A 19,603-nucleotide genomic window follows, 5' to 3' on the forward strand; every position below is an offset into this window, starting at 1 on the left:
TTTTGAAAACTTATTTTTTGTTATGTGGTGTAAATCGGTTCATCAGTTTTTGATATATTTAAAGTAAACAAAATGTGTATATCTGGGCAGATTTTAAGCACATATCTCATGGTGAGATCTGATTGCCTGCCAGCACTTAAACCAGGAAGTGCTGGCAGCCATCTTGAGACCAATATACATGATAACACCCCATTGAAATGCATTGTAGTGAATAGCAGGTTTTGAGGGACAAAAAAAGAACGTGTACAGGGTGATGATAAATTCTTGTTACAACACACATCATTTGTTGATGGTACCATACTAATTTTAGGAGTTGTGGTGTTTTCTAAGGTAAATTTACCCTGCTAGGATGTCATGAATCATATTTGAGAGAAAACGGTTTTCTCATGATTTTCCCACAGAGGTAATGGAAGGTGCTCCAGAAGCTAAAATGTGAGCATATTTTCTGTAAATTCACCCTATTTCTCAGCTATACGAGAATGAAGTCAGACATTCACAGTAAAACATGTACTTCCAACAGGTGCAGCCCGTCAGTTGATTCCCCTGTGTTCTACCACAGCTTGCCAGAACTAGAGTTCTCAAAAATCTTTCTCTTCTGTTTCATTAAAACATTCTGACATGCGGACTGAAACATGCACCTTCAACACTAGCAGCAGACTGCCAATTAACTCCCTGGTGATCAGCAGCTTGCTCTTTTCTAATGAGCAACTAGAATACTAGCATTCTGAACTTATGCCAAAAGTGTGCCACATCTGAATGCTATTTTGATGGAATTGAAGTGGAAAACTGAAAGGAATTTCTACTGACGATACTGCAGTAAATAAGGAGATTAGGGAGCCAGGCCCTTTGTCCAACACACCCCACGCCCACCCCCCACAGTGCATTGCAATGGGCATCTTCCTTAATGTTTAAATAAACCTAGAAATTAACTGAAAAAAAACCAAGGTTACAGGGACGCTATAGTTGGAAAATTTGAATTTGAAAAACCTTAGAAATTCACTAAAAAACAAAGGTTACGGGGACATTGGAGTTAGGTTCAGATTTTATACGCATTAAACCATTGAAATTCAGCTGTTATAGTTAGGTATTTCGAGTGGCTATAGCTTGTTCCCTAAGGTAACTCTAACTTGCGCCCTGAAGTAATCAATAGAATACAACACAATGACGAATACAAAATAAGATGGCCCTATGAGGACCACTTGACTATGCAAACAAAGGTGTGGGGTTTGCTAATCCCAGAAATCACTAATAATAGTCCTCATGCACATACCATAACAGGATAGGCTTAGGCCACTAGATGTGCATTATGGTGGCACTATTTGTGTTATACAGTTTTCTAAATGCTATTCTGGTTTTTATAATTATTGCCAGTATTGTAATTACATCTATTTTGCTTCATAATAGACTACGTTAGTTGCAATAAATATATTGTTGTTCCATTGTGTCTTTTTTAGTGTTGCTATGGATTTGTAAGACTGAGATAATGTACCAAAAGGACTAACCTCTTTCACTACGGTTCCCTGAGAGAGGGGACTAGTGTTGTGCTTTTTGGGTTACAAAAGCAAAAAGAACAGATGATGGAGAGAATGCTGAACAATGCAAACATTTACTGCCAGTCACAAAGATCTGAGTTGAATCCAGCATTGTTTTGCCCACCATGCTACCCCAGTTTAGACCCAGCCATATGCAAGTCAGTCTTGAGCCAGTTACTCATAGGAACATTCCAGCCTGAACTGTCAAGCCACGTCCTCCCAGGACTGGAAACAAGCATCCTGGGACCGATTTCAGGGTATCTCCCTTCATCAGCCAGGCTAGCTTAAACCCAGTGGCGCAGTGAGCACGGGACCCAGGTCTGGGTATGCCTGTCCCACTTAGGGTGGCAAAAGCAAAAAGAACAGATGATGGAGGGAATGCTGAGCAATGCAAACTCTTCCCCTCCCCTCCACAAAGATCTGGGCTTAATCAGTTGTTTTTTTTGTTTTGTTCTTCTTTGTGCCTTATGGGTTTCCACAATAGCTTGCCAGTCTGTGAGTTTAGGAGTGCAACTAAGGCACTGTGAGTTAGCTAGGTGTTTTGGTATGACAGTACTGTTTTGGCAGAAGTGGTACAACCCCTGCATTCGGATGTTATGTTGTCCCAGAAGCAGAATCCCTGCAGGAAAAGATGATTATACAAAATCATCTTTGGTATTTTCCATTTCCCACTGTATACATTTGTAAATTACTGCATAGTATTTAGGTTTGTGTGTGTAATCTTATTTTTGCTCATAAAGTTGTATTTTTCAATAGGATGTAGCAGCAGCTAACTTTGCATGGAATCTATGTTGGCTTATAAATTTGTATTTTTCAATAGGATTTAGCAGCGTCTAATTTTTCATGTACTCATAAATTGTTTTCCTTAGGTTTACAATGGTGTTGGAGCCAATGGATCTCCAGGGAAAACTTTCAAAGTACATCTACAGCTCTGGGACACGGCTGGGCAAGAGAGGTAATTCCTGGCTCTCTGTACATGATTCTGTGTCTTTAAACTTGGTATTAAGGAATATTTTATCATTACCAGAGCCTAGCTTTGTGCTATTGATATTGACACAGTGCGAGGTAGAAACCAATTGATGTCCTCCTTTATGCGGATGGAGAACTGAGGGGTACAAGAGAAGGGAAGGGTTGTCGAGTGAGAGTAAAATTGTTGCCCCTGAGGTGACTGCAGCACTACCAAAGCCACTGAAGTGGAATCTGTTTGGCCTGGAGAAGGTGGCCAAAATGCTAGCACGGTTGTTATAAAAAGAGTTAGACTTATGTAGCCCTTCGAATGTCATGAAGTGTCATGTGTACCTAAAGGGGTGAACATATTGGAGCTGAAAACAAATCCAGTCAAAGGTCTAAGAGGTCCCTCGGGGATGGAGGAACTGATAACATTAAACAAGCATGAATCCTGCAGTTTCAAAACCTAGAATGGTATAAGGAAATGAAGAGGGGTTGAAGAGCCTGAGCCATTCTTTGGTTGTGGCTGAAAGCTGTTTGACCATTTCTGAGGTCGAACAATTGAAAGTTTGAATAGAATAAAAAGAGGAACAGAAAATTAGCAAATCATCAATACCAGTTACACATCGATTAGATAACGATTTCAAGACATATTATGCAAGCTCATTATTTCAATAATGAATATTTCGAAAAAGTCTTCCTAATAAAATAAACAGTTCAGTATTGTGGCTTAGGCTGATTCCACTGTTTGAAGTTAAATGATTTAAAAGCATTCATACGGTGTTCTTTTGAGGTCTCTAGTTCCTCCTCTGTTGTGTGCAGGAATTTGTGGTATTGTCTTGAAGAAGAGCAATCCTTTCTTTTCCTCTTCAGTGGTATTGTACTCAGCACGCAGAAACGCCAAGATAGTAACATGAATTCTGACTTGAAGCACCCCATGTCTAAGTTTCAGATGCCATTTGTGCTTCCTACATAGCTCAAATCATAATTCCTAATGGGATAAATGGGTTGGTATAGGCCCTTGACAGTTTTACTTGTATTTTGTCCTAATGACTGTCCTCATTCTTTAGTTTAGATTTACTAACAGAAACATGGGCTCCCTGACTTCAGTAAAGGTAATAGTACCTTTGAGTGAACTTACCTTAATAGTTTACCATTGTGTTTCATGAACACATACTCGCTTAATACACTTGCCCTATTATGGCTGCCTTCTCCTTGTAGATTACTCCTAATGGGCATCAGCGACAACTCCTCCATTAAGGTGGAGGAACATCGCTCCACTGTTGAGTCAGCAGATGAAAAAGAAATTGATGATAAAACAGTTTTATTATCATATTATATTTCACTGACTATGCCGAGGCTGGGCTGAGTATAGGGCAGAGAGGGGCCATCCTCTATGGACAGCATCACCAGCATGGAGAAGGAGTTGTGGGCACTGCAAGTGCGCATGTCGGTTTGGCCTGCTGTCTGAGGATGGCCAAACTGACGTGCACTTAGACTTCTCCGACCTGAACTGTGTTGCATAGCCGAGAGGAGAAGAGGCACAGTGTCCCTGTTCCTATGTGAACAGTAAACCAGCCCACTCAGCCCATTCCAGGCTTTTCTCTCATGCTGGGTAATAGCGTTACCAGCATGATAACAGCATTTGGATTGGGTGGCGTGTCTGGGAGCCTGTGCATTGTGGCCCATGGACTGACTGGATCAGAGGGCCACCGAGACGGTGAGCTGGAAGGCAAGTATTTATTGGATGCAGGTGCCACTGATGGGCATAACAAATGCTTACCATTGTGTGTGATCTCTGTCTTCCCTGCAACATCTGTGCTTCTCAAACTGCCTTGATGAATTAATATAGCACTTCATTTAACTTTTCGTTTATTAAAACAATTGAAAACTGGATGATCCTGCCAAGAGTATTTTTTCAATTTGTATTCTTCTATAAACTTTATTTTACCACTTTTTTCTTCTCCTTGTTAGCCTAATGAGTTCTGGAGATTATTGAGGTTTCTAAACCTTACCACGCAGCCATGATAGTTGCTTAGACCTGACTGAACTGCCAAAGGTCGCTTCTATTTAATAATCACTCCCAATTGGTTTCTAGCAATTGATGTGAATTGTCTTTGTTTTAATTGTATTTCCGAGTAGCCTTGAAAGTTTTTCAGGGCCCAGGACCACAAGCAAAATGTATTAGTTGCTCATTTGTTTGCCCCAAAGTGCATCGAAAGCAAAATCAAACGTTATTCCTCCAAAGTTTAGATTAATAAAATAAGCAACAATACTTCTTTGAAACCTATTCAGTATATTCTTTATCTCTTTACATAGTGCTACCTGCTCTATTCTTTGTTCATTAGTTCACTTTGACTGGGACTCTGATGGAGTTTAATGTTTGAATACTGTTTGGGACGGAAAAGTCCTTTGCTTAGTAACGGACGTGTACCCCTTTTCTGAGTGCCCCAACTGCAATGATGTCTGAATCCCTGATGCTGATTTTTGATGTCATGGGCAAACACGGATCATGTGTGTTTGCTTAGATATAGATCTGTCTTGCAGAATGTGGTCTTGTTGGACCGAGAGAAGCACACCCAAAGTTCTACCCTCAGTGTTGAAAGGCTACTGCCTTTGCCAGGAGTTAAGCAGCACAAGTGCAGTGGTGTTAGCATACCATGTGGTGATCAGTAGTAGTCGGGTCCTTTTTTTACCCTGCCTCACTGGAGTGAGGCTACAGGCTCACTCCAGTAAAGTTCTACAGTGATGTGCTTACTGCACCCTTGGTCCACATCAAGTTAGTACCGTGTTTTACACATGTGCTGGGTATATGTGTGCTTGTGGTAGTGTACATGGAAGGTCCTGGGTTCCAATGTGGGAGCCACAGGGCTGACTGGAGTAGCATGAGGAGGTAGAGGAATCACCTCTCTCCTGACAGATTTGGCATTGCTGCATCCCTGACACCTGGGTGGGACACAGTAGAGGCAGAGAGCCATGCTCTTCAGTATATCCTAAAGGTCTCTCTGATCCAGAGAGAGGTCACAGGGATAGGGGCATGGGCCCATCTCGGGGTGAAAAAAGAAACACAAAGGGCTGCTCTGGGGTAATCTCCTGATACGCATCACAAGCGCTGACATCCAGGTGTGAGCCTCAAGACACTCCTGTGTTGTGGCCTTATCAAATTTGGAGTCACTCTTGCTGTGATAGGCTGTTTTTGAAGGATGGGCAGAGGAGAGGGGTCTTCATAAAGAAGTAGACCTCCAATACAAACGTCAAAGACCCTAAATCATGTTTGGTGTCTGGAAATGGTCTAGCTGAAACTGTCAAGCAGCTAGACTGGCTGTGAGTAGGAGAATCTTTGCAAGACTTCTGCCTGTAACAAAGGCTGGACACTAAGGCTTGCAGGTCTCCCAGCTGGGTGATGGGACATCACCTAGGGACATTCGAGGCCAGCTGCCCCTTGAGCCTGGACCACAAATTCCTGCCTATTTGCCAAGACAAGTCAGCCCTGGGAGCAAGAGGAAGAACACTGTAGGGAGTGAGGTTCACTTGAGGATCCTGACAAGTGGATCCCTATAGCAAGGTGTGAGAAGAAGGGTGCTGCACCTGATGGATCATTCTCTGTGTGCAGGTTCAATTTGGCATCCCTATATGCCGGGGGAGGGGAGGCACCATGAAGTCTGTAGAGCATAACAAGGATGGGCTCCGTGTGACCCTAACATATAAAGTGCTGCAATGAGGGATCCTCCACAGCGATACATTACAAAATTATTTAGTCAATAAAAATACCATCTTATTGGATATGCATTGTATTTCAGCCAAGAGTATTACTTCAATTCATGCTGCACACATCCCTTACCATCCATGCTTCAAAACATTTTAGTATCTGTAAATATGGTATGTATACAGCTTGTTTTATAATGCATTATAGAAAATATCTATTAAATCAAACAATTGATCTGTGTATAAAAGGTCAAAATCTACTCTATCCCTGTTGCTTAGTTATTTGATATCAAGTTGTGTACTTGTATATTTAAATCTGTGGTCCAACCGGTTTGCTCGCACTACAGCCAGTTCTGAAGTGGTACGAGTGTCCAAAGAAAATGATCATGTAATATCCTCCAGGTGTATGTCCTTTATTTTCCTATGTGCATGTTGTTGTGCTGCTTTGATCGGGTGTCGACGTGTTTCAGCCTATGAGTAAAGGCCTCCTCAGGACAACAAAGAGATCTAGTCCCATTATGTCCACTGTTGCCAGGGTGGGTGTCCCTTAGGTAGCTGGAATAGCTGGCATGTTGCATATAAGTTGTTGTAGACTGCATATTGGGGTGGGGGAGTGGGGGGGGACTTGGGGTGGCATCTCCTGTGTGCATTGTGTAAGTCAGTGACCCTGTATGCCAGGATCAGAAATCAGAACGTCACCCTTTTGCAACGTGTAAGTTGGCAACCCTGTATACCTGCGGGGGTCACTGTCAAACTAACCGTGATGATCGGGACCCAGCCTCACCTATGGAGAAGACCAAAGAAAACCTATGTTTGCATCAGGGGAGCGCTGGGGCCTCCCAGCCACAGCCCCTGCTTAGCCACATGTGTGATACTCATCAAAGGCAGCCACCGCACCCGAAATTGATACACTCTTGTAGATTCTGGTCGAACAATCCCTCCTGGTGCGGGTAAGACTGATCAAAGGGCCAATAGGCCTCAGGGGACTTTTCTGCCTAGGTAGCACTTCAGCACAGGAGCACTTGACACTTCTCACAGACTTGAAGTGGGACTCCGGAGACTGTTAGTGAGGCCTAACCTGAATGTCGCTTCTAGTGAATGGGGAGTAACCGCTAGTGAGAAGGAAGTGGGACGCAGGGATCTGCCTGTGTGTGTGTACACATACATACACACACACACACACACCAGTATTTGACTGGACAATCATTTATTGCTGCTATTGAACATACTTTGAGTTGTGAGCCTGTGTTTAATCCCTGTATCCACCACACCCCAGAGGTGCTTTGGACTGCTCGACACACACTACTACAGAGAGTTAAATGCCGATGGGGTGCTAGGCTCAGTTACACACGAGCCATAGTAGGTCGGCCCCAAAACATCAGTAGTAAAATACCTCATCCCCCCACAGTTGGGCAAAGCAGTAACTCCTGCTTGCCCCGTGACCCTCTGAAAGGGATTCTTACAAATGTGAAAAGGGAATCTGATTTAGATGTCCTGCACACTTTACTAATATTTAATTTGGATGTAGCATATTTAGAATCTGCATCTCCTTGACTCAATGCAGACTGTTGCCTTATCAGTTAGTATCTATATATTTAACACAGTTGGAATTGTGAAAATATTCATGAGGTTGGGAGATTGACAATATTCAATTTTAAAGACAAGGTTTGTGCCAAATGAGCATTCTTAACTGGTTTAACACGTGACTTTTCGCCAAAACCTTGTGTGGTTTAGTAGCCGCCCACACAATAATAAATGTGTCTGTTGCTATGGAAAAGTGGATTCTATAACGAAGTGCTAATGAGGAGTAATGATGAGGGAGTTAACACACACATGTTTTATTGCCATTAAATTATACCATTCCTGCTTACATAGGTATGCAGTCTGCAGATCACATGTTTATATTCACATTAGGGCAGAGTATCAATCTTTATTATGCGTATTCCCTCTGGTCGTTTTACTCCTATAACTTGAGTTGGTATCTGCTGCATATAAGTAACCTATATTTAACTGAAAGCCATTTAATTAACTTACAAAATCTATATAATTTGCCTTAGAACAAATTAATCTTTAAATAACACAATTTACAATTGAAAAATAAAATTATTGAATGACTCGGATTACGTATCGTAGGCCATTCAGTTCCCCAAAAACTGTCACTAGAACATTTAAGGGCATGTCTGGGTTCCTCGGATGTTAGCTAATAAAACGTGCTTCTCATTATGAGATATCCATAAAAAAAAATGCATTTGACAAGCATTTGCAATGCAATAGATCTCGCATATTTCAAAAAAGTTAATTGTCATCTATTGACAACAGTGCCCATGAGCAAAAAACAAAAGAAAACACGAGTGGAAACTGATAAAAAAACGACTTAACAAAATAAAAGAAAGTTAGCTTTAACAAATAAAACTTTGCTGGTGGGCACGTTTTTACCAGTCACAAGCCTTCTATATGTGGGGCGCTGGAAGTTGAAAAGAACAAAATAGTACCTCGATCACATCTGTAGCACCGGACGGCCACTAATTAAGTTGACATCAATAAGTGATTGATCCCTCCTCCAGACTGAGGAACAGAAATTCTGCCAGGCATACCTTAACAAATTACGAGGCTGCAAAGAGTGTCACGTAAATCAACAAATGGTGAGCGACAGGCGGGCTCCGTGCCCTTTACTGAACACAAGTGTCTCGCATGCGAGACCCTTGCGCTAGAGCAGTGGTTCCCAACCTTTTGACTCCTGAGGACCCCCAGTGAATTATTATTGGAAGCCGGGGACCCCCATACAATTAAGAAAATACACAAAGAGTACACACCAAACAAATACTCCGATTTACTAAAGATATAATTATTTTATATTGAAAAAAAGTTTTACAAAATGTAATGGGAAGGTTGGCGCTGCATCTTGACGACTAATTTGTCAATGTTTAGTTTTATTTAGGAAAGCTGAATCCTCAGGTCAGATTCAACATTTCCCAAGGGATTTCTGTTTTTATTTTTTAGGTACATAAGATCTGAGAAAGCTTTTTGACATAAATATGTGGTGGGGAAAGGAAGTAAAACCTTAAGGGACTCATCTATCCATAGCATCTCTATCACATGTAATTCATTTTTTATAGCAACTCTCATACCAGTGTAGGGTGTCAGAGCACTTTACAGGAGACGAAAAGGTGTGGGATTCAAGTCATCCATACTAAGAGTACTTGGTCTGGAGAAGCACAACCTCAGGATTCAGAGAACAACACAGTGGTTAGCGTTGACTTTAATAAGAATGTACGCAAACCATGCAACCAAACCTTTTTTTGCAGCAAGGAAAATGACAGTCTAGGGATAAAAACAACTTTCTAATCTGTGCCTTGCAGTTTGCATGTAGCTCCTTAATGGCAGTTCATAGCTCACTGTGCTAGATTATGATTGTAACTTGTGTACTGCACAGTAAAAAAAGAATCCCTATAACAAAAGCAGAAACCCACTGTGCTATGCACATAAAATACTGTTATTTGCCTGATATATGTTCTTTGCAGCAGGCATATTAACCATCTGCACTACCTTTGATTAAAAACTGCCACTAGACAAAACTCCCATCTCTCTCCAGCAGGTACATTAATCACTAGAGTAATCTTGATGCTTGTATTTTTGTTGGAAAGCTGCTGGGTGTACCAGGAAGTTTGCAGTGCTTTCAAAACTACTGCAAAAATGAAGCAATGAATATAAAAAAAAACATGCACATGTTTGTCAGAGGCACCAGTTGGAGAAGTGTCTTCCTGCGGACCCCCTGGGAATGTGTCAGGGACCCCTGGGGGTCCGCGGACCACAGGTTGGGAACCACTGCGCTAGAGCATGCACTCGTAGGCTCGATCCTAAAAAACTAGGGAAGACCATTTTTGCCATGGGCTGTAATTTTGCTACCAAATTAGAGTGCCTCATCCACGTTGTGAGCTTGGGTGTGGATCCTGCATCCAGCTAAAGTTCAGTCTGGTGAATATGAATAAATGGATATAGTCGATATATTCGCTTAGCTAGTGGACGTTTATAAAAATTCCTTTTAAATTTCCCTTTTTGTTCAGTTTATGGTGAAAATGGCATTCATGTCTTTTGCCCATTTCCTTTGTTTGAGGTATTGACCTATGCATCTCTTGAACATTTGTGTCTGAAAAGCTACCTGTCTGGTTAACACGTTTTCTTTTTCCACAGGTTTCGAAGTCTTACCACTGCTTTTTTCAGAGATGCCATGGGATTTTTATTAATGTTTGACCTCACCAGTCAACAAAGCTTCCTAAATGTCAGAAACTGGATGAGTAAGTGGCATAGAAACACTTGTTTGTACAACATGAAAGGTCCTATTTACAAAAGACTTTGTCAGTGATGTTAAACATTTTGAAAAAGTCATTTTTAAATGAATTTAATAATACATGGATTATACTTCTTTTCTGTTGTCACTTAGATTTTTATTTCTAACACCCAACGTGTATGTAATCTGTGCTTCAAACAAAGCCTTCAGGCTGGTTCGGTCTGCTTTGAGCTGTATGTTTTAATTGTGGTTACCTTTACAGCCTTTTGTATTTCTTATGTTATATTCTTTTTGGATTTTAGTTCTTGAAACAATACAGTCCCATGTTAAAACATACACTATAAAAATATTGTCAGAATTTGGACTGCCAAAATACATACATAAATGAACATCTACTTCCATAAATGCTGCCTGTCCTTGTTCAAGTGCCAGTCAAACTCACTGACTGTTAATTTACCTTTCTGATCCCAGTCCTAGCATAGAGGTAACAGAAAGGGAGAGCAAGTGCTTGATAGTTAATTTAAGTGAAGGTTGACATTTTGGTGGTATATATTTATGTAAGTTAGAGATTTCAGTACTCTGTCTGGGAGCCAGGTTTACAAAATATGTTTTATGAGTCCAGTTTCACGTGCTCAGTTCAGCCCTCTTATTTTTCATATCTGAAATGTGAAAGAGGCAGAGTCGGCCGTACCAGGATTGGAACCCTCAACCTACAGGTTTCATAAAGATCTGAAAAGTTGTTCTTTCTGAAGGTTTCCAACCACATTGTGATTAATGGATCTGCGATTTGTTAAAATGCATCACCATAAATTGCGCTTTCAGTGGTGTAAATTCTGCCACTCTAATAAGAGTTCCATGGCCATAAATGTAGACATGAAGAGTTTTGAAAACAGTTAAAAAGGGTTTTCCAGTAAAATGCAGTGAACTCTCACTGCATTGTTAACTTGCATTTATTCACAGACACTGTGCTGGTAGTTTCCGACCATGGAACTCATGCAATTAAGTATCTTTGCATGGTGGTAAAGCAAGGTGAGTGCTCGCATTTTTTCATGTGGTTTAGGGCAGGCATTTTCTTAGTGGGGAAAAAACAAAAGGTTACATGTGCAAAACCACAATTCTGCACGGTTTACCAGTGGAAATCTGCATCTCTTACATTTTGCCAAAAAGGTGTACTTTTGGAACTTGACAACTGGTGTCAATTTCCACGAGTCAACTAGGATGGTCCAAGCCCTGGTTTGTGTGTTGAACCGCCCGAAGCGTTTTGGTAATCAAATGAATCGAGGTTTAAAACCATCCATTAATTTACAAAGAGGTTGGCAAGTTTCTTTTGACTTTTTCTATTCTCTACATTTTAGTTGTAGGCAGTGATACATACAATGCATTGTAGTTGAATTCTGATTGAATAACATCCTTAAAGCAGCGTTAAATCAACATTAGGGGGTGGAACACAAAGTACAGATTCTGTTGGCTTTCAGAAGACGCCACTGACTTTTAGCCTTGGTCAATTCCAGTTGAATAAGGTTGATATCTCTGTCCCCATATTCTTCCTTACTTTGATGCACTACATAAAATATTTATTTCTGTTGGTTACCCTGTATCTAGTTCAAAGACGCTACTAGCTGATCTGTTATGAAATGGAACTACTCTTGACCAGTTTTCCCTGCTACCTTCAGTTCTATAGCTTTTCATGAAATCTGTCTTTTCATAATGAAGATTATCATCTGGTTTATAAGCCTTTTCTCATTGTTCTAATTTCATTCACTAGTTATCTTAGTACTGCAAGTCTTTGCTTATTCGAATTAACCTTTCTGAAATGTGACTCTATTGTTTATTCTAACATTTCTTCTCTCCGACCCTCATACTGTACTTTCCTAGCATTGGTCTTGCTGCTAAAACTGAACTTTCATTGTACCAATAGTTTGTCATAGTTCTTATGTCCCACTTAAATATAGAATCCCTCAGCGTTCCATGTTATACTCTTTCTGCAGTTTCTTTTCAGCTGCAATTATTCCTTCTTGTGAAAATTTCAGTTTTGTGTTAAGCATGTTTTTTAAAGTGTTATAAAAATACAGGAAAAATAAAGATTAAATTAGCCAATTTTAATAAATGCAGGCTTTCAGTGGTTTGCAAAAAGAAAATCCCGGTTCTGGATTCGTGATGTTTTATTGTAGCAATGTTCTTTTAGTTTGCCTAGGGTTTTCAGTGTAAAACAATAAGGACCTAACTGGCAAGAGTAGATCGATAAAAATCCAGTTATTCTATTGTGGAAACCCAACTACCAGGTATTGAGCAACCTCCAGTTTTTAAGTAGAGTAGAGGAAGTAAGAGGGAATGAGGAATTCTAAATTGTTTGCCCTTTAGTTGAGTTTTGCTATTGCATATTAAATAACGTTCTTTTTATTTGGTGCTCCATGACTATTAGTTTTAAGGGATATTTGGCTATTGACAGTCCATTGAAAATATGTGATACATAAAAATGTTTCTGAGGGCACGTGGACTAGTCTGGTGCAATGGTGGTCCTTCAGCAATAAAGAGAACCAACAATTCAATGGTTAGCCACTCAGCCCAACTCCTTATATTAGTGAGATAGAGAAATATCAGAGGTCCCTCACCTCATTATTTCGAATGAAGTTAGCAAAGTCACTATTGTCTGGGTGCTGGAAACATGCTATCCAGGTGAGGTTAAGCAAATGGTGAGTCTTGGAAAAAGGTGAAATCTATGAATATTGCTGCTCCTCCAACATTCCATATATATGCAGGTTTCAGACGTTACATACTTTAAAATAATTTGGCTGTAAAACTAAACAGCAGTGCCTCCACAGCAGTAATTCTGTAGATGGATTTAGTCTCTGATATCGGTTCCAAATGATTACATTTCTAAACTAAAATACAAATGCTATAACTACAATATTAAAGTGATGTTAATGCAAACAAATGCTTCTTTAGTTTGTGTTGAAATAGTGGTTGGTCAGCAAAGTAGATATCTCAGCTGTTCTGCTAAAAAGCTAAATTAATATTGTCAATGAAATTATAAAAACGGAAAGCAAGGTGTATGTTGATTTTCAAGGCTTCATGTGCCCAGTCCCTACAATACCTTTATCCAGAGTGCATTTTGTCTAATCTTTCAGAGCATCAGTAGAATAGCATTGACAAATTGAGAGGACACCAGCAGTGTATCTTGCAATTGCTTTTGTTCTCTTAGGAGTGCCTGGGAAGAATACGATGAACTTTGCGAAATCCATTTGAACGGTTTTCATTAGAGATACTAATTGTCTGGCTAGGTATACCCTGCACATTGTTTCATTTCTAGGGCTAGGCACTGTTCTTATGATTGTAGTGGGCTTTTTTTTGTGTATCATGTCGGATCTAAGGATCTGGCTGTGTTCAAATGCTCTCTCGTGATTGTGAAAGCTCCTTCATATACATCCTACCTCTGTTTAGAGAATTTATAATGCAGAAATGCTGGCTTTAGAGAGGCCTATATGCACCTCATTCTTTTTACATTGGGTCACATTTGGCGCTTAAGTTCTGTTATTTACTTAGTAGCATGTGTTTAGCGCCACTATGTTATTTTATGGGCACTTGGAAAAGAACTAGCATTTTACTCTGTGGAGTGCTAAGCTCTACCACCTTTTATCTGCATAGTTGTGTCTCAAAGAGGAAGAATGAGCTCTTAATTTGCACATTTAGGTCCTTAAGCAGATCAACATTCTATACCTCTGTAGGCCTCTTAATTCTAGGAAGACTATCCTAGACAAGTCTGGGGTTTTATCAGGAAACCTCTGTCTTCACAGCAGCAACAATGCTTCTGAGAATTGTAGATGGCTGTAAGGGTCATTGTTGAAGCGCTACAGAGAGGATCAAGATCTGTTTTATATCATATGCTTCGCCATCTTCCTAAGGCAACATTAGGCAGCCGCTTAAGGTACCACCAGTAAAGGAATAAAATATTGGACCAACGTTGTAATTAACAAAAATGTTAAATATATTCCTAATCCAGAAGCAGGAGATTAAATAAATTTCAGTTTGTGCCAAAAATGTGTTATATGATGGCAGTTTTCTGTAGTTACTGAATAGCGTAATTTCATTTATTAAAATATCCTCTATTTTTCTCAATTGATTTGGGATTTCTCATATTGTAGTTTCACTTTATTAGTGTTTAAGTGCTGCATAAATACTTTATACATTGCCTCTAAATTAAGCTCGACTGCTTTTGTGCCAGTCTACCAGAAGGTTAAGCACTGGTGTATTTAGTGACTTCTGTGGTTCACCTTGACAAGTATTGTGTTTACCGTTTGGGTGAGGCTCTCACCCCTTTCAACAGTTAACCCAATTTCATATGTTTGCCATGGTAAGTGTCATTATTAGCCCAAACTGTTTAGTGAATCGGGCAGGTTCACTATTTTAATGATTGTTGTCTACCATAAACTAGTAAAAAAATAGGGCCATATTATTTATACTCATGCATATATTACAGTGATGATTACAATTACTGATATATGTCTAGAAAATAGAACAGAATAATGACTTTGTTACACTAAACTCACTACGTTGTATAAAGATATGGATATGTTTGATGGCATGTGTTGCTGTAGATACACATGCTTTGCATAAGTCTGCCATCTAGTGTTGGGCTTGGAATGTTACAAGTTCTTTTTCTTCAAAGAAGCTTTTTCGAGTCACGAGATCGAGTGACCCCTCCTCTCGGTCATAGTGTGCATGGGCATCGAATCCTTTGTTAGATTGTTTTCTTTCCGCCATCGGGTTCAGACGTATCCCCTCTCGGTTCGGTACTATCTGAACTTCTCCATCTGTCCTTTAAACATCAGTATCATTTTTCTAACATGTTTTCTAACTACACTCGATCTCATTGGATCGATTAAATGCCCTTTCGGGCGACCGCATCCTTCTCAGGCCTACTGTGTCACAGGCTCATGGATCGGACTTTGTTTTGCTTCTGCCCTCTGTGCCACTACAATTTCCCCTAAACTGACCAACCTCTGCCTCTATTCCAATAACAAGGAAGATATATGTGAGACGTATCGATCCTTCCGCTCCAAGAAGACTCTATGGAATCAAATAGCACGTGGGCTAGAGATGGCATCCAAGTCAGCCCAACAAACACCTAACATTTCCGGTGAGGAACAAGTGCAGACTACAGTTTCCATCGCAGACTCTGATTCCGACCGTAACGCCAATGGGGACAGCCAAGTGATTCCAGCAGTGCAGTATGTGAGTACACCAGCCCCTTCCCATCACCAAAAACCATCCAAAAAAATCAAGACAACTGGTCTTGGGTCCACCACTGCTTGTTGGGCATGGTCGGACCCAAAAGTTGCATCTCAATGACTGGCCTTCAGATTCAGTGTTGAAAAAGACCAAAATGCATTGGATGTCCACCGAACAGACTGCCATGCCTGTTTTGGGATCAGCTCGAAAAGTGGAGGCTTCAATACTGAAGCATTCTTCTTCCACCTCAGAGCCGAAACACCAAACATCCTCTTCGGAGCCAAAGCTTCTACCTGCTTCGGAGTTTACATTCTCGGCTTGATTAAAAAAGTTGGTCTCCAAGCTTTCGGAGAACAAAACTGGGGGAAAGAAATATGCTCCATCGGTAGAAGAATCCACAGGCATTAGGCTCATACTTGAGGTGTTGGACCATAGCCCATAGATACTGGAAAGATTATTGCCTCTCCTCCTTCTATAACTAAAAGGAAACTGTCTTCCCTAGAGACTTTGGAAGCTGGGCCTTCACCTGCCAAAACCTTCAGACACAAGGTAAAACCAAAGGCAGAAACAAAGGAAACCGAAACCATCAGCCTTCACTACTGCATTCTCTTTTGCTTCCCACTTCTCCACCATCTGATACTCTACCACCTTCACCTACACAATTCTCTCCGCAATCCCCTGTTTCCTCACATGGGGATGACCTGGGTGACAATACTTCTAGTGTAGATCCATGGGATTTGTATGACCCAGACCCAATTCCATCTAACAATCCTGATTTAAATCCCACTAGGCTATCTCCACCTGAAGACACTATGGCCTATAATCAGGTTATTGTTATAGCAGCTGCATACCACAATGTGCAGCTGCAGTCAAATCCCATAGAGGATGATTTTTTTAAATTTAACATGCTATCCTACACACACAGAGAGTACCAATCCCTACCAATGCTTCCAGGCATGCTTAAGCATGCTGATGACATTTTTAAAGAGCCAGTAAAGGCTAGGGTACTGACACCAAGGCTGGACAGCAAATAGAAAGCTGCACCAACAGATTCACTCTTCGTCACTCAACAATTGCCACCTGATTCTATTGTTGTTAGTGAAGCAAGGAAGAGGGCAAATAGTCAGTCCACTGGGGATGCTTCTCCCCAGATAAGGAAAGCATGAAATTTGATGCAGCAGGCAAGAGAGTGGCAACGCAAGCTGCAAATCATTGGAGAATTGCCAACTCCCAGGCTGTTTTAGCCAGGTACGATAGGGCCCATTGGGACGAGACACAGCAGTTACTGCAATATCTCCCAACAGAACACCAAAAAAGGGCACAGCAGGTAGTTGCTGAAGGACAGGCTATCTCCAAGAACCAGATTAGATCTGCCCTAGATGCAGCAGACACCGCAGCTAGGAGTATAAACACTAGCGTAATAACCAGAGGCATGCTTAGTTGCGATCTTTTGCGTTTAAACCTGAAATACAGCAAGCGGTCCTTAATATGCCCTTTAACAAACAGCAGCTATTTGGACCAGAGGTGGTTACCACTATAGACATTTTTTAAAAAGGACTTTGACACAGCATGGGTGCCCCTTACGCAACACCTGTTCGGAGTACTTTTCGCAGCCTCACTTCAGAGGTGGTTTTAAGCCCTCAACAACAGAAGCCTTCACGTCCCAACAGGGTCAACAATATTACTCTAGAGGGTCTTTCAAAGGATCCTATAGAGAAAACCACTTGAGAGGTAGGGGGAGATCCACTGCCACAAGAGGTGCCTCCACCTTGTCAAAACAGTGCCTTTCTCAGCATCCCCACACAGTACACATCTCCTGTGGGAGGAAGACTGCAACATTTCTATCATCAGTGGCACAACATTACATGAGATCAATGGGTACCATCAATTATCCACAATGGTTATTGCCTAGAACTCATCTCCTCTCTGCCAAATATTCCCCCTGGTTCACACAGGCCTTCTCCAGAACACCTCATCTTGCTAAAACAAGAGGTACACTCACTCCTACTCAAAGGTGCAACAGAGAGAGTACCTATTAATCAACAAGGGACAGGAGTATATTTTCTATACTTCATCATACCAAAGACAGATGAGACTCTCCGACTAATCCTTGACCTCAGACCCCTCAATCAATACATTCTCTCAGAGCATTTCCACATGGTCACTCTTCAGGGTGTCATTCCCTTACTACAAAAACAGAACTACATGACCGCATTAGATCTGAAAGATGCTTACTCCCATATTCCCCTTACATCCAGCACATTGCAAATACTTAAGGTTTGTGATAGCAGGCAAGCACTGCCAATTGTAAATGCTACCCTTTGGAGTAACAACAGCACAAAGGGTATTCACCAAATGCCTAGCAGTGGTTGCAGCATCCCTCTGAAGACCGCATATACATGTCTTTCCCTATATGGACAACTGGCTCATAAAAGCCAGCACCATTAAAACCTGTCAACAACACACACAATACACAGTCGATACCCTACACAGTCTAGGGTTCACAATCAAGTACCAGAAATCTCACCTTCAGCCAGCTGAAATACAACTGTATCTGGGAGCAATTCTGAACACTCAGTCAGCATTAGCTTACCCAAACCTGCAGAGAATTCAAGCGTTTCACAATCTCTTATCTCAGCTACAATACAATCAAACTTACACAGTAAGGTTTATTATGAAACTCTTAGGAATGATGGCATCATGCATAGCAATAGTACCCAATGCACATCTAAACATGAGACCCATACAACAGTATCTTTCGCAACAATGGTCTCAGGAACAGGGTCCACATCACAATCTAGTGTTGTTGGAGCGCCAGACTTAAAACTCTCTGTAGTGGTGGAATCACACCAACTTATCAAAAGGGTGGTCATTTCAAGACCCTGTGCAACAGACTATAATCACTACAGATGCATCAATGACTGGTTGGGGGCCCATCTCAACAATCTCACTATACAGGGAGAATGGAACTTATCACATAAACCACTTGGAATTGCTAGCATTGTTCTTAGCACTCAAAGCATTCCAACAACAGATCACACACAAGACAGTGTTAACAAGAACAGACACCATGACAACAATGAATTACCTGGAAAAACGGGGCACACACTCATCCCAATTGTCCCTTCTAGCAGAGACAATTTGGAAATGGGTAATTCACAATCTCATTCAACTACTAGCAGAGTATATCCCAGGGATACACAACCAAGTAGCGGACCTCTTAAGCGGGACGCAGCAACAAATACAAGAATGGGTGATTCACCAACAAGTAATTCAACAGTACTTTCACATGTGGGGAACACCAGACCTAGAGCTTTTCGCAACAAGCGAAAACACAAAATGCCCAATCTTTGCATTCAGGTACCCATACCCTTGACCCAAGGGCAATGCTCTATGGATCAATTGGTCAGGAATATTTGCCTACGCTTTTCCCCCTCTCCCTCTAATTCCATTTCTGGTCAACAATATCTATCACACCTCCCTCACTATGATACTCCTAGCTCCCACGCGGGCACGTCAACACTGGTACACAACACTATTGAATCTGTCGGTAGTACCACATCACAAGCTCCCAAACAGACCAGACATAGTGACTCAAAACAAAGGTCAAATCAGGCATCCCAATCCCAGTAAGCTCCACCTGGCGATTTGGCTGCTGAGGTCATAGAGTTTGGATATCTACAGCTTCCATCATAGTGTATGGAGATTCTAAAGGAAGCACGTAAACCTACAACCAGATAGTGTTATGCAGCTAAATGGAAATGTTTTGTATATTACTGTTAACCCAAAAACATTGATCCACTTCAAGCATCAGTACAGGATATTGTCTGTTATTTGCTTCACTTAAAAAAGCAACTCTTGCTTATTCATCTATTAAAATTCATTTAACAGCAATATCAGC

General features: G+C 41.0%; 1 protein-coding gene across 4 annotated transcripts in view; it reads left to right on the top strand.

Annotated features, from left to right (window-relative positions):
• The window catches only part of RAB27B (RAB27B, member RAS oncogene family), a 462,762-nt gene that overhangs the window by 399,319 nt on the left and 43,840 nt on the right, over positions 1 to 19,603 (top strand). For all 4 annotated transcript variants that reach the window (XM_069219601.1, XM_069219610.1, XM_069219615.1 and 1 more), the window contains 2 exons: positions 2,402 to 2,487; positions 10,377 to 10,480. In XM_069219601.1, the coding sequence (XP_069075702.1) occupies positions 2,402 to 2,487; positions 10,377 to 10,480 (190 nt within the window). The remainder of the gene's footprint in view (positions 1 to 2,401; positions 2,488 to 10,376; positions 10,481 to 19,603) is intronic.

Source organism: Pleurodeles waltl, chromosome 1_1 (genome assembly GCF_031143425.1).
Source record: "Pleurodeles waltl isolate 20211129_DDA chromosome 1_1, aPleWal1.hap1.20221129, whole genome shotgun sequence".
NCBI lineage: Eukaryota > Metazoa > Chordata > Amphibia > Caudata > Salamandridae > Pleurodeles > Pleurodeles waltl.